The sequence below is a fragment of the Hemitrygon akajei genome, chromosome 19 (genome assembly GCF_048418815.1).
Source record: "Hemitrygon akajei chromosome 19, sHemAka1.3, whole genome shotgun sequence".
NCBI classification, from domain to species: Eukaryota; Metazoa; Chordata; class Chondrichthyes; order Myliobatiformes; family Dasyatidae; genus Hemitrygon; species Hemitrygon akajei.
Window position 1 is genome coordinate 75,628,228 of NC_133142.1, and position 24,683 is coordinate 75,652,910.

Consider the following 24,683-nt stretch of genomic DNA (forward strand, 5'->3'; position numbering starts at 1 on the left):
GTACGCAATTAAGGTCCTATAGGAATTGCTTAAAAATGAAAACTGATTTTACTGATGTGGCATTATTCAAGTTCAAATGTATTGCCCACTCAACCGTACACATGTATGGAGCCAAACGAAACAACGTTCCTCTGAGACCAAGGTGCAAAACAGCGTTATGTATCACATACAGCACATAAGAAATTTACACAATATCATTAATAGATAATAAAAAATATTGTAGATGTATATGTTGATATAAAATGTATTGAGAACATGTAGTTACATATACAATAGTATAAAGCTACTGACACTATCATAAGTAATGTACAGTCAGCCCTCCTTATCCACGAGGGATTGGTTCTGGGACCCCTCGCGGATACCAAAACTTGCGATGCTCAAGTCCCTTATTTAACCTGTCTCGGTGCGGTGGACATTAGGACCCGGCGTCAGAGCTCTGAATGCGCAGTGTTTCTGTTCACAAAAATAATCACGATTGAAAATAAAGTGGAAATAATAAAGCGATCGGAAAGAGGTGAAACGCCATCGGTCATTGTAAAAGCGTTAGTATACATCGGTCAATGATCAGAACATTTTTAAAGGATAAAGTGAGAAAGGCCCTGCCCTGATGAAAGCTACAATTATTACTAAGCAACGCAATGGTTTAGCTATTGGATTTTGGGGTTTTGAGTTTTTGATCCTTCACATCAACCTGCCACGAATTGACAGCGCACTCGAAAGTAGTCTGTCACTGACTTGCACTCGGGAACGGTTCCCGAGCCCAGAGCTGAAACATACATTCTTATGTTTTATATGCATAGTAAGGTAAAATATATACTATATACTAAGACAAACGTTTGACTAACTGACGCTTAATAATACCGGATGTACCTGTTCCAACTTACTTAGTAAGAGAACTTCCGACTTTTTTTGATTCCGATCCACTATAACCCACACACATCCTCCCGTATACTTTAAATCATCTCTAGAATACTTGCAATACCTAATACAATGTAAATGCTATGTAAAATAGTTGTTATACTGCATTGTTTCGGGAATAATGACAAGAAAAAAAGTCTGTACATGCTCAAACAATAAGTGCAAGAAGAGCAATTCCGGGTTTTCGCGATTTGCGGATAAGGAGGGCCGACTGTATACTGGGTGGTGCCCCTCAATAAGACAGACAACAACCAATGTGCAAAAGACAAACTGTGCAAATACAAAATGAAAAAATAACAAATAAGTAATAAATACTAAGAAAGTAAGTTGTAGAATCCTTGAAAAGGAATGCCATAGGTTGTGGGAACAGTTCAGTGATGGGTCAGTTGAAACATTATAACACACCATAGAACTTTGGAGGGCCAAGAGTTGCAATAAATAAATAAATCAGAACAGGCTGCTTTTATACTTAATTAACTCAAGCACATATACCCAAGAACATGTTATGCAAGTGTAACCAACAGAAAATAATTTGACAAAATTACATGGTTGTATTGCACCATTTGAAAAGCCACTTTCCCATTTAGTTAGTAGCTCGTGATTTAAGGTATCCCTATACATACCTCTCTGGCAGCAGCAAATTCATTTGTTGTTTCTGTCAGTTTGTTGTCTAACTCAGCCTCATTTTTCAGCAGTTCTAGTCCATACTGAGCTGCCTTCATCCTCTCACTTTCTGATTCCTGCAGTTGCTGCCGAAGCTGCTGGACCACCTCTTCCAACTCTGCAATTGTTGCCATTTTGGAATGCTGCAAGGTAACAAGGTGAAATTAGCCTCATTTTCACTTTAGAACAGACACAAGAACAGAATTAAACTGTACGGATGTAAATGGGTCCAAAAATTAAGTAAACACTTGTAATTCAGAGAGAGAATTTAATGGATGCCAAAATGCCGAATCATAAGCAACACACATCTTGGTTTTAATAACCTATTAAGAAACACTAGTTAAATTTTAGCCACAGACATCAAAAGCTCTTCAATCATTTCTATAAACTGGAGCTTGACAGAGGAGAGGAAAAGAGGGAGATGGGAAAGAAGGAAGCAAGGAACTGAGGTACTCAACAATTATCCAAATTCTAATATGAAGCTTGAGCAACACTAATCCTCAGATAAACAGAAAAATGTGCAAAAATTTCAGAAAGTTATGACAAGTATGAAAATTCAAGGCAGGTAGTATCATTTCTGTTGAAACCTATTTCAGGAGCAGGTTTGAAATCTGTGAACAACTTATGGTTTGTACCTGGGACCAAGAGTTAAGATGAAGAAATAGAGTACATTTTATTTTGAGATTAAAATTTTATTTATCCATGACAATATTTGACAAGATAAAAAGACAACTTGGCATTAACTGAATCAATTATACATTCCATTATCAGGGTTATTTCAAAAATTATTCTGCAAACTGTAAAATGGAAAGTCAGTGAGGATCATCATAAACATAAGCTTTAAAAAAAAGTTTCACAATTTAAAAAAAAAATGCAGGCAAGTGATTTATTTTGCTTTATTTTGAAGTTTTAAATTAATTTTGAGCAATAGGATAGAAGTAAACAAATGATTTGATTTGTTTACTTAGAAAAATACTTGAGAAGGGTTCCGGTGATGTCATCGTCCAGAATGGCAGCTTAAGTTTCCTATATTTTGCCCCGTTAACCCATCAAATATAGGATTTTTCAAAAGTATTTGAACTGATAAGAGGAGCAAAAATGGGGAAAAAGAATGGAAATAAAGAAAGCGACACTGCTGAGCTCGCGGACAAGAGGGGTGCAGCGAGTGGCTCTCCTACACGACCGCGTGCTAGCAAGGCTGACAATGAGCCTCATTCAGGTGAAGCGGCAAGTATGATAAAAATTTTGAAAGAGGTATGGGAGTTCCAAAAAGATAGAAAACAGCAGCTACATGATATTAAGTCAGAGCTCGCCAACGTCAATCAAAAAAGAGCGGTGGCAGAGACTCGAATTGAGAAGGTGGAAGATCGCGTGCAAAACATGGAACAGATGCTAAGTAAGACGATATAAATATTAAAACAACAAGAAAGTAAACTGCTTGACCTGGAAGGAAGATCACGGCGGAAAAATATCAGGATATACAACGTTCCCGAAGAAGTGGAGGGTTTGTCTATGACGGAGTTTGTACGAAAGTTGCTGCGGGATGCACTGGAGATTCCTCTGACTACGGAGCTGGAAATTGAGAGGGCGCAACGCGCGATTGTCCTGTGGCCTACCCGAGACAAAGAAGATAAGCCACGCACAATGGTAATTAAATTCCTTTGATAAAGTACCAAGGCAGAGATTCTACGAAGGGCCTGGTGTAAAAAGAGGGTGTTTTTAGACAGTAAATTAATATATTTCGATCAAGATTACCCCCACCCCCCCGGCGGTCCTGCAGAAATGTAAAGAATACTCTGAAGTAAAGTGAATACTAAAGCAAGAAAGGATTAGATTTCAAACTCCATACCCTGCTAAACTTTGAGTGTTTTATCAAGATGGGATCCAACTGCATCAGACAGTGGAAGAGGCGACTACAGACATGAAGGCCAGAGGGTTGCCCATCAGCGTGATCAAACTGAGGGAAAGCCTGGCAGAGGAATTATCCCACTCTGCTTGAGAAATAGTGCGAGAATCGAGAAGGCAGGAGACAGGAGGAGGGCAAGAGAAGTATATCAGGAAGAGACTGAGCTTTCCGAAGACAGCCCTCACCCCCTCCAGAAGAGCCATAAGGTTTGGCTAACTTTAAAAATATTGAGAAGCTAAACGGAAGCAAAAATAGATGGTGATATACCTATCTCGAGAAGTACTTATTATAATGTGGACTTTATATTACTCAGTTATTCTTCTTTCTTTCTTTCTTTTTCAATCTTTTTATTATTATTATTATTATTATTAATATCAAAATAAAATTGATACATAGATAATGGGACTACAAACATACACATTTCAACTGAACATGAAAGAATACATAAGCAATAGTTACAGTATAAATGAGTATTCCCAAATCATGGACGATACAAGTTCAAATAAACAAGACAAACCTAGGTATATCATAATATATATTTTTTTAAAAACAGAAAAAAGAAAAAGAAAAAAAAATGCAAAAAAACTAATCTAATAACTAATAAGGAAAAAAAAAAGAAAAAAGAGAAAAAGAAAAAATGGGAAAAAAAGGGCTGTTTATAATATCTAACAAAAATACAAACTCAACAGTGTCGTCAACTCCGATCCTCTCAACATATATAAAATCGAAACTGGAAAAACAAATAGGCTTGGAACAGGGCCATTACATCATATGAAAATATTGAATAAATGGTCTCTATATCTTTTCAAATTTAATACAAGTATCAAATACAACACTTCTAATTTTTTCTAAATTTAGACAAAACATAGTTTGAGAAAACCAATGAAATACAGGAGGAGGATTAATTTATTTCCAATTCAACAAAATAGATCTTCTAGCCATTAATGTAAGAAATGCAATCATTCGACAAGCAGAAGAGGATAAATGGAGTGAGTCCATCATTGATAAAACAAAAATTGCAGTAATAGGATGAGGTTGTAAATCAATGTTCAATACCGTAGAAATAATATCAAAAATGTCTTTCCAATATTTTTTCAAAAGCGGACACGACCAGAACATACGAGTTAAAGACGCTATCTCAGAATGACATCTGTCACAAATAGGATTTATATAGGAATAAAAATGAGCCAATTTATCCTTGGACATATGAGCCCTATGCACAACCTTAAACTGTATTAATGAATGTTTAGCACATATAGTCCCCAATGCCATTAGGCTTTACAATTCAACCGCCAGGACTTAAGAACTTTTTAAAAGCTATTATTAATGCTTTTTGAGATAGTGATTTAGATGCATATCATATTTTTTACTGAGTTAAGTATTGTATGTAATTAGTTTTGCTACAACAAGTGTATGGGACATTGGAAAAAAAGTTGAATTTCCCCATGGGGATGAATAAAGTATCTATCTATAGATGATGTATTAACTAATTGAAGAATTTTATCCCAATTCTCAATAGGGATAGTAAAGTTCCTCTTTCCCAATCATTTTTAATCTTATAGAAGGGCTCTGAACGTATCTTCATAATTATATTGTAAAGTTTTGATATTAGCCCTTTCTGAGAAGGATTTAGTTCAAACAAATTCTCCAAAATACCTGAAGACACAAAATTTGGAAAAGTAGGAAGTACAGTGTTTAAGAAATTCCTAATCTATAAATATCTAAAAAAATGAAATCTAGGCAAATTATATTTATTAGATAATTGTTCAAAAGATATAAAACAATTATCCAAAAATAAATCGGAAAATCGTAGTAATCCTTTAGTCTTCCAAGCTGAATAAGCTTAGTCTATAATAGAAGGATAAAAAAAGCAATTGGATACAATAGGAATATTTAAAACAAACTGAGTCAACCCCAAAAATTTCCGAAATTGAAACCATATACGTAAAGTATGTTTAACTATCGGATTGTCAATTCGTTTCGGCAATTTAGAAAGAGCAAAGGGAAGAGAAGACCCTAAAATAGAACCCAATGAAAATCCTTGTACAGATTTAATTTCCAGGTTCACCCAATGAGGGCTAAAAGATAAATCCCAATCCTTTAACCAACATATCAAATATCGGATATTAACTGCCCAATAATAAAATTTAAAATTAGGCAATGCCAATCCACCTTCCTTCCTTGCCTTCTGTAAATATTTTTTACCTAATCTAGGATTTTTATTCTGCCATATATATGAGGAAATTTTTGAATCAACATTAGCAAAATAAGATTTCGGAATAAAAATTGGTACCGCTTGAAATATATATAAAAACTTGGGTAAAATAACCATCTTAATAGCATTAATCCGACCTATCAGAGATAAAGATACTGGTGACCATTTAGTAAACAAACATTTAATCTGATCGATTAGGGGTAAAAAAATTAACCTTAAATAAGTCCTTATAGTTTTTTGTGATTTTAATCCCTAAGTAAATAAAAGAGTCATTAACTAATTTAAAAGGTAAATTTCCATAAATTGGAACCTGTCTATTTAAAGGAAACAATTCACTCTTATTAAGATTTAATTTATACCCAGAAAAATTACTAAATTGAGCCAACAATGATATTACTGCAGGAATGGATTTCTCAGGATCAGAAATAAATAATAATAAATTATCTGCATATAATGATAGCTTATGTATATCCGTCCCACGATTAATGTCAAAAATGTTCTGTGATTCTCTGATAGCAATTACCAAGGGTTCTAAACCAATATCAAATAATAATGGACTAAGAGGACAGCCTTGTCTAGTACCCCGAAATAAACGAAAAAAGGGAGATCTTTGATTGTTAGTAAGCACCGAGGCTACTGGAGTATGATATATCAGTTTAATCCAGGAAATGAGTGTCGGACTAAAATTAAACTTCTCAAGCACAGTAAATAAGTATGGCCATTCAACTCTATCAAATGCTTTCTCTGCATTTAGTGAAATGACACATTCTGAAGTGCTATGTGAAGGAGTATAAACAATATTCAATAATCTCCTAACATTGAAAAAAGAATAGCGATTTTTAATAAAACCAGTTTGATCTTCCGAAATAATTTGGGGTAATAACTTCTCCAGCCTGGATGCCAGTAACTTGGAAAAGATCTTGGAATCTACATTCAATAAAGATATTGGTCTATAGGATGCACAGTCAGTAGGGTCTTTATCTTTCTTCAATATTAAAGAAATGGAAGCTCTATAAAAAGATTGTGGCAGATTACCCAATCTAATTGCTTCTTCAAAAACCCTGCATAACCAAGGAGAAAGAGTAGCGGAAAAACATTTTTAAAATTCTACTGTATACCCATCTGGACCTGGTGCTTTCCCAGAATTCATAGAGGAAATAGCCCCTTTAATTTCTGTATCCGTAATAGGAGTTTCTAATATTGAAAGATTATCTGATGATAATTTTGGAAAATTCAATTTTCCAAGAAAATCATACATGGTATTATAATCATGAGGGAATTCAGAATGATACAGGGAGGTATAAAAATCTTGAAATGATTTGTTTATCTCATCATGGTTAACTGTCAGATCCCCATTCTGCTGACGAATCTTAGTAATTTGACGTTTAACCAAAGCATTCTTCAATTGACTAGCTAACAGTTTACCCGATTTATCACTATGTATATAAAAATCAGATCTGGTTTTCATTAATTGATTTTCAATCAAAGATGTAAGTAATAAACTATGTTCCATTTGAAGTTGAACCCTTTGTTTGTAAAGCTCCTTACTAGGAGTAGTCGAATATTTCTTGTAAATCTCTTTAATTTTATCAACCAATAAAAGAGTTTCCTTCTTAATGCGTTTTCTCAGACCAACGGAGTAGGAGAGAATCTGTCCACGTATATATGCTTTAAAAGTGTCCCAAAGTGTTCCGCAAGAAATATCATCCATGAAATTAGTTGAAAAGAAGAAATCGATCTGTTTCTTCATAAATTTAATAAAATCCGGATCTTGCAGTAAGGTAGAATCAAATCGCCATTGTCTAGCACTAGAAGCTGTATCCGTAAATTTAATAGAAAGTTTTAATGGAGCATGGTCAGAGATGGCTATAATATCATAATTACAACCAATTACCGATGGAATAAAACAAGAGTCAATAAAAAAATAATCAATTCTCAAGTAGGAATGATAAACGTGAGAAAAATGAAAACTCTTTGCCCTTAGAATGCCGAAATCTCCAAATATCAAAAATTCTATTATCAGTCAAAAAAGAGTTAATATAAGTGGCCAACTTATTAGGTAAAGTCTGAGTAGATATAGATCTGTCCAACAAAGGATTTAAACAACAATTAAAGTCACCACCCATTATTAACTTATATTCATTTAGATTAGGTAGAGAAGTAAATAAGGACTTTAAAAAATCGGGATAATCCACATTTGAAGCATAAACATTAACCATAGCAATCTTTTTGTTAAAAAGTAAGCCAGTAATTAACAAAAATCTACCATTTGGATCCGAAAAGATATCGTGTTGGACAAATGCAATAGAGAAGTCAATAAAAATTGAAACTCCCTTTACTTTAGCATTCAAATTCGAATGGTACTGTTGACCCCTCCAAAACCTAAAAAAGCGATACTTGTCCTCTTTCCTCACATGAGTTTCTTGTACAAAAATAATATGTGCATTGAGTCTTTGGAATACTTTGAAAATCTTTTTCCATTTAATCGGATGGTTTAAGCCATTAGTATTCCAAGAGACAAAATTAATGGTCTGAGCCATATTTCTGATATCAACCCTTTGGTATATAAAGGGTTAACCAAATTATGAACTCATGCACCCGGAAGAGGAACAAAAATAAGGGGCGGACCCGGAAGTGGCGACATCGCGGACATTTTAGTAGTTTAAAATCAGCCCAAATGAAGAAACTAAAAAAAAACTGATGTAAAGAACATAAGATTTAGAAAAAGACCCTCCACCCCCCCACCCAAGAGATCTCCCCAGCCAGGAAAAGGCTGGGAAAAAAGAGAAATGAAACTAAATCTACCCCCATATCAGCAGAAGGCAACTCTGTATATAAAGGATAAAAAAGATCCACCCAAACTCTAAAGAAATAATAATCACTATACTAAAACCAAACTTCTTAATATAGTTGCTAGTAAAAAAAAACAAAATATAATCACTAGTAACTTATAAATCGGGTTAAAACCCAAACAAACCAAAAAAAAATTTAAACTGTATTAAGAAATGCATTATAGGAAGAAGACGAGAGAAAAAAAATGGCGAAATCAAAAAAAAAGCCAAAAATATTTTAGAGAAGAAACCGCCATCTTAGTAAAAAAAATTCACCTTCGAGTGATTAATAAAAATGACCAAAGCTAAAGTACAGTGATTGAAGTAAGTAAAATAAAAAGATTAGTACATCAAAAAAAAACTTTAACTGGAGTATAAAATATAGAGTAAACCTACACCAATAGCCAGAAACAAAATCTGGTTTTGGAAACAAAAACCATCTTGCAACGATCAAAATCACTCATTTATTAGAGATGAGAATCCGTAGCAGTAGGGAAGTTCTCATTCAAAAAGCTTCTCTCTTCAGATGTAGAAAAGAAAACACGACGTGATGCATTGGGAGGCGAGATTCTGAGCTTCGCAGGGTATAAGAGCGCAGGTTTTCGATTTTTCTCATAACATTCGGACATCAGAGGTTTAAAAAGAAACCTTGCCGTCATTACTTCTGGACTAAAATCTTCCACTAATCGAAAATTGAATTCTTGAAATTTGACCATCCCTACACGCCGAGCCACACGAATAAGTTGCTCTTTAACATGCACATAATGAAATCGGACAATTACAACCGGAGGTTTAGCTGAAGCACTTGATGATCGATGCATAATTCTGTGAGCGCGATCAAGTAACGGAGGACTGTCTGGGAATACAGAAGGGAACGCATCCTTTAAAAGTTGAGCAAAGTACTTCGAGGGGTCCCCTTGTTCAATACCTTCCGGGAGACCAAGTATGCATAAGTTCTGTCTTCTGGACCGATTCTCAAAGTCGACACTATTGGCTTTAAGTGTTTCCACCTGTTTAATCGTCAACAGTAATTTCTGCTCCAGTTTTTCGATTATCAAGTCTCGCTTCCGAGCGTCCTCTTGCAAAGTTGTGATTAGAACTTGCTGCTGGTTAACTACTGAATCCGTCTTATCCATATAATCTTGAAAAGCCTTTATACCTTGTTTGAAAATTTGTCGTTGTTCATCAAATTTTTCATTTAAAACCTCCAATAACATTTCATAAGTCAATTCAGTGCGCTTAGGATCGGTCTTTTTCTTCTTTCCGTTCCCATTAGAATCTTTCCCAGGTTCTCACCCTTTAGGACTAAGAGCCATTTCTGTATTCATTTCTTCAAAATTCACAATAAACTCTTAAAGATAAGTCCAAAAAAGTAGCAAGAATCTTTTGGTGTAGGTAAAAGTAAGTTAAATAAGGGTGATCGTAGGTTAAAAAAAGTAAAGGTTATGGAGCGAATTTGAAACAGTGTTCACTCCATGAGCGTCTCCTGCTGACTCCAGTTATTCTTCTTTATTCGCTCACTTACTCCTTTTTCCCCACCAAAATGAGAATGTGTGTGTGCGCGCGCGCACACGCGCGCCTGTGTCTGTGTATATGAGGAGTACACAGGGAAAACTTTTCTGTGTAATGGATTTTGTTCACTGACTTTTATGAATACTGCAATGGGGGCCCTCAACTCACAGGTAGGAGGGGTTATCCCCCACAGCTCGACATTTCCTCTAGCTCAACACAGGGTCATCTGCTAGAGACCTCAGCCTTGGAATCAGACCTTCGTTGCCTTTTTTGTTATTATTTGTGTTTCTTGGTTCTTATTTGTTCAGGGAGTAGATCAATTCGAGTTTTATTCTGCTAATTTCAATGATACATTGACAGATAAATACAGATGGCCAAGGACAAAGTAAAATTCATTTCTTTTAATGTCAACGGGCTATTAAATCCAATCAAACATAATAGAATTCTATCCAAAATGAAAAAAAGAACAAGCCCATGTAGTATATTTACAGGAAACTCACTTAAGTGATAAGGAGCACAGAAAACTAAAGAGAATGGGCTTCACTAATTTGTTTTTCTCCTCATATAAATCAGGACATAGGAGAGGAGTTGCTAAATTTATCTCAAGTAAGCTAAATTTTGAAAAAGTATTCAAAATGTGAGATAAGGAGGACAGATATATTCTGGTAATGGGGAATATAGACGGAAATTCAGTTCCTCTATTGAATATATTCGCACCCCTGGGAAGTGATATTGGTTTCTTTCAGAAAATTACTGATATTATGGTAGCGGAAACAGAAGGTCTCCTGATATGTGGGGGAGACTTAAATTTACAATTACAACCAAACTTAGACTCTTCCACTAGAAAAACCTATGAAACATAATCCTTACATAAGAAAGTTAATACACTTTTTGAGGATGTTGGTTTAATTGAAATATGGAGGGATTACACTCATTATTCTGCTCCCCATTTTGTATATACAAGAATACACTATTTCATAACATTTCAAAATAATTCTGGGACATATTCAAAACAGCAGCCTCCTATGATGACCATATAGACATTGAGTATGTGGAGGCAGTAATCAGCTACATAGCCAAATGCATGGAGGATATCACTGCGATGAAAACCTTCACCGCACATGGTTATAAAAAGCCATGGGTGACAACAGAGGTGCATTCACTACTGAAGGCCCGTGACACAGCCTACAGATCGGGGGACAGGAGTGATGAAAACCTTCACCGCACGTGGTTATAAAAAGCCATGGGTGACAACAGAGGTGCATTCACTACTGAAGGCCCGTGACACAGCCTACAGATCGGGGTACAGGAGTGATGAATACCTTCACCGCACGTGGTTATAAAAAGCCATGGATGACAACAGAGGTGCGTTCGCTACTGAAGGCCCGTGACACAGCCTACAGATCGGGGGACAGGAGTGATGAAAACCTTCACCGCACGTGGTTATAAAAAGCCATGGGTGACAACAGAGGTGCATTCACTACTGAAGGCCCGTGACACAGCCTACAGATCGGGGGACAGGAGTGATGAAAACCTTCACCGCACGTGGTTATAAAAAGCCATGGGTGACAACAGAGGTGCATTCACTACTGAAGGCCCGTGACACAGCCTACAGATCGGGGTACAGGAGTGATGAATACCTTCACCGCACGTGGTTATAAAAAGCCATGGATGACAACAGAGGTGCGTTCGCTACTGAAGGCCCGTGACACAGCCTACAGATCGGGGGACAGGAGTGATGAAAACCTTCACCACACGTGGTTATAAAAAGCCATGGGTGACAACAGAGGTGCGTTCGCTACTGAAGGCCCGTGACACAGCCTACAGATCGGGGGACAGGAGTGATGAAAACCTTCACCGCACGTGGTTATAAAAAGCCATGGGTGACAACAGAGATGCGTTCGCTACTGAAGGCCCGTGACACAGCCTACAGATCGGGGGACAGGAGTGCGCTTCGCTCAGCCAGGTCTGCGCTTTCACCAAGGATCAGGAAAGCGAAAAGGGCCTACACGGGCAAAATACATGGACACTTCTGTGACACAGGTGACACCAGACGGATGTGGCAGGGAATTATAGCTCTGACAGACTACAAGATCATGCAGAAAACTGATGACAGTGATGCCTCTCTTCCTAACAGGCTTAACAAAGTCTTTGCACGCTTCAAAGCATCAAACACTACAGCAAGGTGGAGAGCCAGTCCCTTCTTACCATCTGACCAGGCGGCTCCAATCATTGATTCAAAGCAAACACGGAGGACCCTTCCCAGGGTTAACCCACGAAAAGCAGGAGGTCCCGACAACATCCCTGGACGTGTGCTCAAGGAATGTGCTGATGTATTAGCAAATGTCCTGACAGACATTTTCAACATCTCCCTTAGTCAAGCCATTGTCCCCAGATGCTTCAAAACGTCCACAATCATCCCTGTAGCAAAGAAATCAGTTGTAGCCTGTTTGAATGATTACCGTCCCATTGCCCTGACCCCCATAGTGATGAAATGTTTTGAACGGCTTGTCAAGCCTCATATCACAGCCAGCCTCCCCTCATCGCTGGATCCGCTACAGTTTGCTTATCGTCCAAATCGCTCTATGGAGGATGCAATATCCACCACACTGCACACAGTTCTCTCTCACTTGGACAACAAAAACACTTATGCCAGAATCCTGTACATTGATTTCAGTTCAGCATTCAATACCATCATCCTGCAGAGACTAGTGGAGAAACTGACGCTGCTTGGCCTTAACACTGCCATGTGTCGCTGGATTCTGGATTTCTTGACAGAGAGACCACAGTCAGTCCGTGTTGGCAGGAACATCTCTGACTCCATCACACTGAGCACTGGATCCCCACAAGGCTGTGTGCTTAGCCCATTGCTGTTTACACTGCTAACACATGACTGTGCAGCCAGATTCAAGGAGAACCTGATCATTAAATTTGCTGATGGTGGGGCTCATCAGGAAAAATGATGAAACAATGTACAGGGAGGAGGTCAAACATCTAGAGAGCTGGTGCAGTGACAACAACTTGATGCTTAATGTCACCAAAACCAAGGAGATGATCGTCGATTTCAGACGGTCTCAGCCTGAGCACACACCCCTCAGCATCAGCGGCTCCACAGTGGAGACAGTGGAAAACATCAAGTTCTTTGGGGTGCAGATCTCGGACAATCTCACCTGGTCCAGGAACACCACTGGGATTGTGAAACGAGCCAAGCAGAGATTGCACTTTCTAAGGAAGCTTAAACAAGCATCTCACTCCCCACTAACATCTTAACTACATTCTACAGAGGCATGGTTGAGAGTGTGCTGACCTTTTGCATCACAACCTGGTACTCCAGCTGCAGTGCTGCCGACAAAAAAGCCTTGCAGAGGGTGGTTAGGGGAGCAGAGAAGGCCATTGGGGTTTCCCTACCTTCTGTCCAAGACCTCTTTCAGAGTGGATGCCTCCAGAAGACACGGTACATCATTACAGACCCCTCACACCCTCTCCATGAACTGTTTGTTCTTCTGCCATCAGGTAAACATTACAGGAGCATCAAAACTAAAACCACAAGGCTACAAAACAGCTTCCTCCCACAGGCAGTCAGACTGCTAAATAGCTGCTCTACCTGACTCTGCTTTGGACACTTTTAACTTGCACTGGACACTTCTAACTTGTTTTTAAACTGACAAGTGGCTGTTGTGTTTTACTATTTATTGTTATGTTTATTATTTAGTGTTGCGTTTGTTATGTTATGATTGCACTGCTCCTGGGAAACGCTGTCTCATTCTGCCCTGCAGAGCTGATGTACGGTTAGAATGACAATAAAGTTTTTGAATCTTGAATTTGGAAAAGACAAAGACAAAATAAACACCTGTGGAATTGGGACAATAGATGTAAGTGACCATGCACCTATATATTTATCTGTTGATTTTGACCTACAACCAAAGAATACTATTTGGAAACTAAATTCAAGTCTACTCAATAATCTGTACTTTAAGGAACAAATTAAAAAAGAAAATGGTCTCTACTTAGAATTTAATGATAATGGAGAGGTTTCACCTCACATTCTATGGGATATTCTGAATGCTGTCTTTAAGAGGGAAAATTATAGTGATATCTTCAAATAAGAAAAAAGGAATAAAACATTAGAGGAATTACAAAATAGGCTGAAGGAACTAGAGAAAAAACAAAAATTGAATTTGGCAAAGGATACATTAGAGGAAATTTAAAAAATAAGGAATGAAATTAATAGTTTGGCTATGCATGAAATCAAGAAAATTTTAATGTTTCTGAAACAGAGACATTATGAAAGTGGATCTAAGTCTATGAAAATACTGGCATGGAAACTGAAAAAAAAAGCAGAAAATACAATTCATAGAATTAGGGATCCAAGAACAAAAATGATAAAAGAATAAGCTAAGTGGTACAAAGAATTTAAAAATGAGTTAATTCCTGTTTTACTCCCCACACTGAACTGGGCTCCAAAAAAAGGCACAAATGGCACCCAGTTGTAAGGGAGCGATAATCTCAGCTATACCGAAAGAAGGCAAGGATAAAATGGAATGCGGGTCATTTAGACCAATATCTGTTCTTAATGTAGATTATAGATTATTTACCTCCATCATGGCCAAACGAGAAAAAAAAGCAGAAAATACAATTCATAGAATTAGGGATCCAAGAACAAAAATGATAAAAAGAATAAGCTAAGTGAAGAGTTTCTACCCATACTGATACGTAACGATCAGACAGGTTTTATACGACAATGCCAAACACAAGACAATATACGAAGGACACTTCACATTATGGATCATATATAAAAAAAATAAAATCGAAGCAATAGTGATAAGCGTGGATGCTGAAAAGGCATTTGATTCGGTTAATTGGAATTTTCTTTACAGAGTTTTACATTAGATTTGGTTTCCAAGACACAAATAATAAAACTATACAGACACTATATGACAATCCTACTGCTAGGATTAAAATCAATGGATATTTATCAAATAGTCTTACCCTAAAAAGGGGCACGAGACAGGGTTGTGCATGGTTACCACTACTCTTCGCGTTATATCTGGAACCATTAGCTCAATACATCAGACAAAATGAAGATATCAGGGAAATTACTATTAAAGGGACAGAGCATAAATTGGCTTGTTACATGGATGACATTTTGATCTATTTAGGGCAACCAACATACTCTTTATCTAAATTGATGCAATCCTTTGAACAATATGGTCAATTATCAGGATACAAGATCAACATAGATAAAACCCAATTACTTTCATATAACTATAGCCCACCAAGAGAAATTGAAAGTAGGTATCACTGGGCATGGCAAACAGACTCTTTCAAATATTTGGGCATCATTATGCCAAAAGGTTTGGCAAAATTATCAGAATGCAATTATCAGCGCTTATATAAAAAAATTAAGGAAGATATGGCAAGATGGAACCTGATTCCTTTTTTCAGTCTCAGTTCAAGGACTGAGTCTATTAAAATGAATATACTGCCCAGACTGTTATATCTCTTTCAGACCCTACCAACAGAGATTAATCAAAATCAATTCAATGAATGGAACAAGATGTTATCAAGGTATACTTGGCAGGGTAAAAGGCCTAGAGTTTGTCTCAAAACTTTGCAATTAGCAAAGGAAAAAGGGGGATGGGGCCTACCTTCTCTTAGAGATTATTATTTTGCAGCACAGTTGAGAGCTGTGATATGTTGGTGCAACCCATCATATGACACTCAATGGAAAAACATTGAGGAGCGGGTACTTCCCATCCCCATACAAGCAATTTTGGCTGATAACAACCTGCAAAGGTACATAAATACTATTGATAACCCATGGGTGAAATTGACTCTTAAAATATGGAAAACTACTATAAAAGAATATAATCTAGAGGGAGATATTGTAATTCTTAAATAGTGTGCATATGACTCGGATTTTACGCCGAATAAATTGATGCTAGATTTAAGGACTGGACAGCTAAAGGAATAACATTTCTTTGCAACATAATGAAAGAAGGAACACTGTTCAGTTTTGAAATGCTTAAAGAGAAACACTTATCAGAAAAACAAGATTTTTAATCGGTATTTACAGATGCGACAATATGTTAACAAGACGCTTAAAAATGTAACCAAGGCAGGTACATGCTTGATTGAGCTATTTAGGAAATAGCCCCCTCCAATAGACTTTGTTAACAGGGCAGTCCCAAAAAATATGAGCCCTACAAGACATCTTTAAATGTAAAATACCCTTAGAGAGTAAGACCATATATTTTGGGTATATACCTCAAGAATGGTTGAAAAGAGATAAATATTTAATGAATGTACTGTTGGTGGCTGGTAAAAAGACTCTTACTAGGAAATGGTTATCACAGGAGAGCCCAACTTTAAGTGCATGGACGGAAATTACAATGGACATTTACAAAAACAAGCAAAAGGAAAAATCTATGTACAAGTAGGGAATGATCTTTTTTTTTTACAACAGATTCATTGATTTGTGAGAATAAAATCAGGCCTATGAGGCATTATGTAGTTAAACCATTTTTCCCAGTATGAATCAAATTGTTCCAGCTTATGATTAACAGATGCTGTTATCGTCTCCATTTTACCAATTATAGCTCCCATTGTTCACTGATTAAAGCATCAAAGTGAATGCGAGTCCCTGCTGCTGCTCCTGGAGAGCGTTGTCCGCCCATGTTTTTTTCTGTGTTTTGGATGTGAACTTGGACTACAGACTTTTTTTTCCAGTCTTATAGTTTTTATATTATACTTATTTGCCTGATCTTCTCTGTGTTTCTTGTGCGGGTGGGGGGGGGGGGAATGGTGCTGTCAATGTGCCTGACCTGTTTTGTTCTTTTTCTGCAGGAGGAGTGATTCGGGGGTGATGTGCCTGTTCTGTTTTTGTTAGTTTTTTTTTAAATGAGGAGGTGGGATTTGGGGGTAGATCATCATGCTGCCTTTTTCTTTCTTGGTTTCCTGGCTACCCAGAGAATAGAAGAATTTCAGTGTTGTATACTTTGATAATAAATGAACCTTTGAACCTTTTTAAACAGCCACAGTGATTGATGGTAGAAGCTGCTCAATTAAGAGACACAGTGTCCCAAATAAACTAAGGAAATCCCGGATACTTTCTCAGCAACGCACACAAAATGCTGGAGGAACTCAGTAGGGCAGGCAGCATTTATCAAAAAGAGCAAACAGTCAATGCTTCAGGGCTGAGACCTTTCAGCATTTTGTGTGTTGCTTGGATTTCTAGCATCTGCAGATTTTCTCATGTTTCTGGCCCCCGGATATATTTTTCCCGATTAGTTTTTGTTCTTTAAGAGTTGTCTCACATGAGTAGTTGCCCTGATTAACTGGAATCCACTATACTCAAATTCCATAACAAAATTATAACCAAAAAAATATAGTTTTATCAAATACCTCCTTCACAGGCAATCCAGTTGAACACGCAAAAGCTTCCACACACAAAAATGTGAAGAAAGTTGACTGCCACTTATAAAAGTGTGTCTTTTTTTAAAAAAATACAAAGGCTGGTTTATTCAGTATGAATGATTAAATAGCTTAGTACAAAGATGAACACTAATATTCAACATGAATTCAATAAAGAAATCAAATATTTTCCAAATAATACTAGTATTCTCTTAAGTTATGTAGATTCCAAACAGAATGAAATACCCAACAAACCATTTAATATTATACCACTGTGGCGACCCACTTACTAGCACACTCGAACCGGCTCACAATTAGCCAGCGTGCAGGCACAAAGGCCAGGTCCGCAACAAAGGGAAAAAGCCTGCGGGGGTTTGTGAGTACGTGTCTCTTGGACCATCCGCGCCCGGGGAGGGCGGGATGAGGGAGGCTTTAAAGCAAGGCTGTGGAGTTCGAATAAAACATTCTTTGATTGCAGTTTACCGACTCCGTGTCGTTATTTTAGCGCTGCGTGTAGCACACCGCTACAATTGGTGACCCCGACGGTCCAAACGATTTTTGGACCGGAGATGACCGACGCCGCATTTGTTCATGCGGTTTCGTTGAAACTGCCAAGCTTCTGGACGCTGCGACCTCACCTATGGTTCCAGCAAGCAGAAGCCCAATTCGGCAGATCACCTCAGAGGACACCCGTTACTACTACGTGGTGAGCTCCCTCGACCAGGACACAGCGGCCCAGGTTGCGGAGTTCGTACAGTCACCCCCAGCGGACGGCAAGTACACGGAATTCAAAGCCCCTGCTCCTAAGGACTTTCGGACTCTCACGCCGCAAGCGGGCTGCCCGTTTACTGCACCTGGGTGGCTTGGGAGACAGACCTCCATCAGCTTTAATGAACGAGATGTTGTCTCTGGCCGACAGACACACACCCTGCCTCATGTTTGAGCAGGCATTCCTAGAGCAGCTGCCCGAGGACATACGCCTGCTGCTGTCCGACGCGGATTTCAGCGACCCCCGGAAGGTGGCAGCCCGGGCGGACTTGCTGTGGAACGCCAAGAAGGTGAGTGGGGCGTCCATCGCACAGATCACCAGGCCACGCTCCCAGCAGCAAACCAGTCCAGGCCCGGCCGCAGAGACCGCTAGCCCCAGAGGCAGGGATGGGGAGCCCAACGAACAATGGTGTTTCTACCACCAGCGGTGGGGCGCAGAAGCCTACCGTTGTCGCCCGCCCTGCAAGTTCCCGGGAAACGCCAGGGCCAGCCGCCGCTGATGGCTACGGCAGCTGGCCTTCGGGATAGCCAGCGGTCGGGACGCCGTTTTTTTGTTCGACACCGGTGCCGAGATCAGCGTCTTACCTCCGACGAGTTACGACACCCGCAGCAGGGCGCCGGGTCTCCCCCTGAGGGCCGTGAACGGCAGCACGGTAAGGACCTATGGCACCCGTCAGGTGCAGCTACAGTTCGGCTCCAGCCAGTTCACGTGGGAATTCACACTGGCCGCCGTAGCCCAACCGCTTCTGGGTGCGGATTTTTTGCGGTCTCACAGCCTACTGGTCGACCTGCCCAGGAAAAGACTGGTCCACGCCGAGACCTTTCAGACGTTCTCCCTGGGTGCAGCCCAGTTGCCAGCCCCTCACCTCGGCTCCATCACGTTGTCCGACAACGACTTCACCAGGGTCCTGGCGGATTTCCCATCGGTTCTGGCACCACAGTTCACGGCAGCCATGCCCCAACACGGCGTACAGCACCACATCCCGACCCAGGGACCACCCCTCCACACCCGTGCTCGGCGGCATCCCCCGGACAAGCTCCGACTGGCGAAGGAGGAGTTCAAGAGGATGGAGGAATTGGGGATCATTCGGCGGTCCGACAGCCCATGGGCCTCCTCCTGGACATGGTGCCCAAAGCGACAGGGGGCTGGAGACCATGTGGCGACTACCGCAGGCTGAACGAGGCTACCACACCGGACCGCTATCCTGTGCCGCACATTCAGGACTTTGCAGTAAACCTGCACGGCGCACGGATCTTCTCCAAGGTAGACCTCGTCCGAGGATACCATCAAATCCCGATGCATCCGGACGACGTCCCCAAAACGGCTCTCATCACCCCGTTTGGCCTGAAGAATGCCGCACAGACATTCCAGCGGTTAATAGACGCGGTGGGACGCGACCTGGACTTCACATTCATCTATTTGGACGACATCCTCATAGCCAGCAGCAGTCGTCAGGAGCATCTGTCCCACCTCCGTCAACTCTATGCCCGGCTGAGTGACTACGGTCTAACAATCAACCCGGCCAAATGCCAGTTCGGGCTCGACACCATTGACTTCCTGGGCCACAGGATTACTAAAGACGGGGCAACCTCTCTGCCCGCTAAGGCAGATGCGGTCCGCCATTTCCCCCGACCCACCACGGTCAAAGGCCTTCAGGAATTCGTAGGTATGGTCAATTTCTACCACCGCTTCCTCCCTTCAGCTGCCCGGATCATGCGCCCCCTGTTCGCCCTGCTGTCCGGCCCAGACTGTGGACATTGGGGGATGTATCGCCGGTTCTGGGGGGGGGGGGGGGGGGGGGGGGTATGTGGTGACCCACTTACTAGCACACTCAAACCGGCTCACAATTAGCCAGCGTGCAGGCACAAAGGCCAGGTCCGCAACAAAGGGAAAAAGCCTGCGGGGGTTTGTGAGTACGTGTCTCTTGGACCATCCGCGCCCAGGGAGGGCGGGATGAGGGAGGCTTTAAAGCAAGGCTGTGGAGTTCAAATAAAACATTCTTTGATTGCAGTTTACTGACTCCGTGTCGTTATTTTAGCGCTGCATGTAGCACACCGCTACACCACCATCTTTGTGCCATACCAGCCTTGCCTGCCAGATTAGGAAAAAGAACTTTGAAGATGAAAGAAAGCATTAAACTTCCACAAATCCACAAGGCTGGCAGTGCAGTACAAATCTGCAGCCAAAAGAATAAATCCTATTTAAAACATGGTTGAATGATCCTTTGATCAGCTTTGATACTGCTTGCTCCAAAGCCTTCAAGATGCTCTCAGTGTCTGACTCAAATGAATTGCACAGTGGTTAGACGTGCACAGACTACAAGTGAGCACTATCAAGCCAAACATTGGCTAAATAACTCACAATGCCACATTTACCAGTCAAAATTTCAACATACATAGAATGTTTGTAATTAACAACTTCAAAACATTTATGACCTTCAAAACATTTTGGCTTGTCAGGATTAGTGCAGCTTAACTTCGAATTAAACAAAATTAGCGTGGCAATATTGGACATCATGATTCAAGTATTCCTTCTGCATTGTCCAGTGAGCAAACTGCTCTCTCACAATGACTGTTGCCAGCAAATATTTAAAGCACATACATTTATTACTAATTTCAAATTTCTTCATTCACACCAATTTATATTTTAGTACAATGCCCAGTATAAAATCCAAACAAATGTTAATATCGTAGATCAGGGAGAATTGGTCACCCCAACATATCAATGAAAGCATTCCAATGTTCCAATCTGTGTTCTTAACACAAAGCCTTTAGTGCATTTCTTTAAAAAAAATGCAACTTAGTGTTTGTGCGTACATAAAAAAGGCATAAATTATATTGTTGGTAGATGAACCACTCACAAAATCTGAGACAAATCTGCTCTGCAGACCTATTACCAAAAATACATTTTGAACAATTCTGTAATAATTTCTAAGCTGATCCAAATATTAAACTATTTGTTTTATGACCATAAAAACACAAGATAAAAAAACAATGCATACTTATCCACAAATATGTAAGTCACATTTTGAGGGGGAGAATCTATTTGAATTGAGAGATCACAACCTTTTCCCATTTGGAAGGCTATCAATTCCAGCTGGAAAAATGGGCTGAAAAATGGCAGATGAAATTTAACAGAGATGTTGCACTTTGGAAGGACAAATTAGGGTAGGACTTGCACAATGAGAGGTAGGGCACAGAGGAGTGTGATAGATCAGAGGGATCTGGGAACATAGATCCATTATTCCTTGAAAGTGGCACCACAGGTATATAGGGTCATAAAGAAAGCTCTTGGCACATTGGCCTTATAAATCCAAGAACTGAGTACAGGAGTTGGAATGTTATGTTGAAATGGTATAGAACATTGGCAAGGCCTAATTTGAAGTATTGTGTAGGTGTGGCCACGTACTTACAGGAAAAATGTCCACACAACCTAGAAACAGAATAATACCACTCAGCCCATTGATTCTGCTCCACCAATCCATGAAAACTGATTTACCAGACCTGTCAACCCCATTCTCCTACCTTCTCCTCACAGCCTTTGGCACCCTGACTAATCAAGAACCCATCAACCTCTACTTAAGTATACCCATTAACTTCCATGGATTCACCACATTTTAGCTAAAGAAATTCCTTTTCAACTCTGTTCTAAGTGGATGTCCCTCTATTCTGATGCCATACCCTCTGGTCCTAGACAAATTCTCCATATCCACTTGTCCAGGCCTTTCAATATTTGATGGATTTCAATGAAATACCCCCCCTCATTCTTCTAAACTCTGGTGAATACAGGCCCAGAGCCATCAAACAGACCTCACATTTTAACCTTTTCATTCCCAGAATCATTCTCATGAATCTCCTCTGGACCTCTCCAATGCCAATACACGTTTCCTTGAATAAGGGGCCCAAAACTGCTCACAATACTCCAAGTGCCTTATAAAACCTCAGCATTACATACTTGCTCGTATGTTCTAGTCATCTCAAAATGAATGCTAATATTGCATTTGCCTTCTGAACTGCCACTCAACCTGGAAGTTAACCTTTAGGGAATCTTTGCACCTCTGCTTTTTGAATTTTCTCCCAGTTCAGAAAATAGACTACACCTTTATTCCTTCTTTCAAAGTACATGAGCATACACTTTCCTACACTATATTCTATCTGCCACTTCTTTGTCCATTCTTCCAATCCAAATCCTTCTGCAGACTACATGCTTCCTTCACACTACTTACCCCTTCACCAATCTTCATACCATCCACGAACCTGGCCACAAAACTTTCGATTACATCATCCAAATCGTTGACACATAACGGGAAAAAAATGGTCTCAATGGATACCCCAGTGGAAGACCACTAGTTACTGGCAACCAACCAGAATGAATTCCCTTTCTTCCTACTCTGACTCCTGCCAATCAGATAATCTTCTACCCATGCTAGTATCTTTCCTGAAGCACCCTAGGCTCTTATCTTGTTAAGCAACTTCATTTGCAGCATCTCATCAAAGGCCTTCTGAAAACCCAAATAAATATCCACTGACTATTCTGCCTATTATTTCCTCAAAGGATTTATCAGGCAAGATTTCCCCTTAAGGAGACCATGCTGACTTTGGCCTACTTTATCATGTGCCTCCAAATACCCCAAAACCTTAATAATGGACTTCAACATCTCTCCAACCACTGAAGTCAGCCTAACTAGCCTATAATTTCCTTTCTTCTAACCCCCTTCCTTCTTAAAAGAGTGAAATGACATTTGCAATCTTCCAGTCCTCCAGAATCATGTTAGAATCTAGGGATTCTTTACAAGTCATTATTAATGCTTACACAATCTCGAGGTACCTCTTTCAGAACCCTGGATTGCAGTCCTTCACGTCTAGGTGATTTATTTACCTTCAGACATCTCAGCATCCCAAGCAACTACACTCACTTCAGCCCCCCCCGGACACTGTCGTGTTTCTGGCATTCTGCTAGTGCCTTCCACAATGAAGACTGACACAAAATACTTAAGTTCCTCTTCCATTACTTCATCAGAATCAGGTTTATTATCACCAGCATGTGATGTGAAATTTGTGAGCTTAGCAGCAGCAGTTTAATGCAATACATAATATAGAATTTTTAAAAAACACAAAATAAAATAGCTAAATAAATCAATTACAGTATACATATACTGAATAATTTAAAAATCATGCAAAAGACAGAAATTCTATATATTAAAAAAGTGAGGTAGTGCCCAAGGTTTCAATGCCCATTTAGGAATCAGATGTCAGAGGGGAAGAAGCTGTTCCTGAATCACTGAGTGTGTGCCTTCAGGCTTCTGTACTTCCTACCTGATGATAACAGTGAGAAAAGGGCATGTCTTGGGTGCTGGGGGGTCCTTAATGATGGACATTGCCTTTCTGAGACACCACTCCTTGAAGACGTCCTGGGTACTTTGTAGGCTAGTACCCAAGATGGAGCTGACTAGATTTACAACCCTCTGCAGCTTCTTTCGGTCCTGTGCAGTAGCCCCCCCACCCCCCTCCATACCAGACAGTGATGCAGCCTGTCAGAATGCTCTCCATGGTACATCTATAGAAGTTTTTGAGTGTATTTGCCGCCATACCAAATCTCTTCAAACTCCCCCATTACTACCTCTCCCATTTCATTTTCCTGCAGTCCAATTTCCATTCTCTTTTATTTTTACTGTTCACATAACCAAACAAAATTGGTATCCTCATTTTCCTCCAGTCCTGCCAAAGGGTTTCCGCCCAAAAGATTGACTGTACTATTCCTCTCTCCCCCCCCCCCCACCCCCCACAGATGCTGCCTGGCCTGCAGAGTTCCTCCAGCATTGTGCTTTAAGAACATTTTTTTTTAGTTGCCTTCTGCTAGTTTTTAAAAAGCTTCCCAATCCTCTCACTTCCTACTAATCTTTGCAATATTATATGCCTTCTGTTTGTTTTTATGATACCATTTACTTCCCTTGTTGTCCAAGGTTGGTTGTCTCATCCTCCCTTTAAAACACTTCATCTTTGGGATGCATCTTTTCTTCCAGCACCTTCCAAGCTGTTCACAGAAACACCAGCCTTTGTTGTTCTGCCATAATCCCTTCTAGTGACCCCTTCCAATCAACTTTAGCTAGCTCCTCTCTCATGCCTCCGACATTCCCTTTACTACACTTTAATACTGATACATCGGATTTTATCTTCTCCCTCTCAAACAGCAGGGTGAATGCCATATTATCATCTTTGCCTCACAAGGGTTCTTTTACCCTTGAGGATTCAATGCTCTAAAAAGCCATCTTGCAGGCATTCTACAAATTCTGTCCCTTAGGATCCAGCACTAATCTAATTTTCCCAATCTACTTGCATATTGAAATGACTACTGTAACATTGCCCATATTACATGCCTTTTCTATTTCCCATTGAAATTTAAAACCACATCTTGCTCATATGTCACTAAGACTGAAAGAATGCAGGAAAAAAATTA

The 24,683-nt window shown here is 39.8% G+C and overlaps 1 protein-coding gene across 4 annotated transcripts in view; it reads right to left on the reverse strand.

Annotated features, from left to right (window-relative positions):
- Positions 1-24,683, reverse strand: part of spdl1 (spindle apparatus coiled-coil protein 1) — a 68,987-nt gene that overhangs the window by 38,654 nt on the left and 5,650 nt on the right. For all 4 annotated transcript variants that reach the window (XR_012102205.1, XM_073072908.1, XM_073072907.1 and 1 more), the window contains exon 2: positions 1,542-1,724. Coding sequence is in view for 3 of the 4 variants with exons in the window: in XM_073072908.1 (XP_072929009.1) it covers positions 1,542-1,715 (174 nt within the window). In the remaining variant the exon portion in view is untranslated. The remainder of the gene's footprint in view (positions 1-1,541; positions 1,725-24,683) is intronic.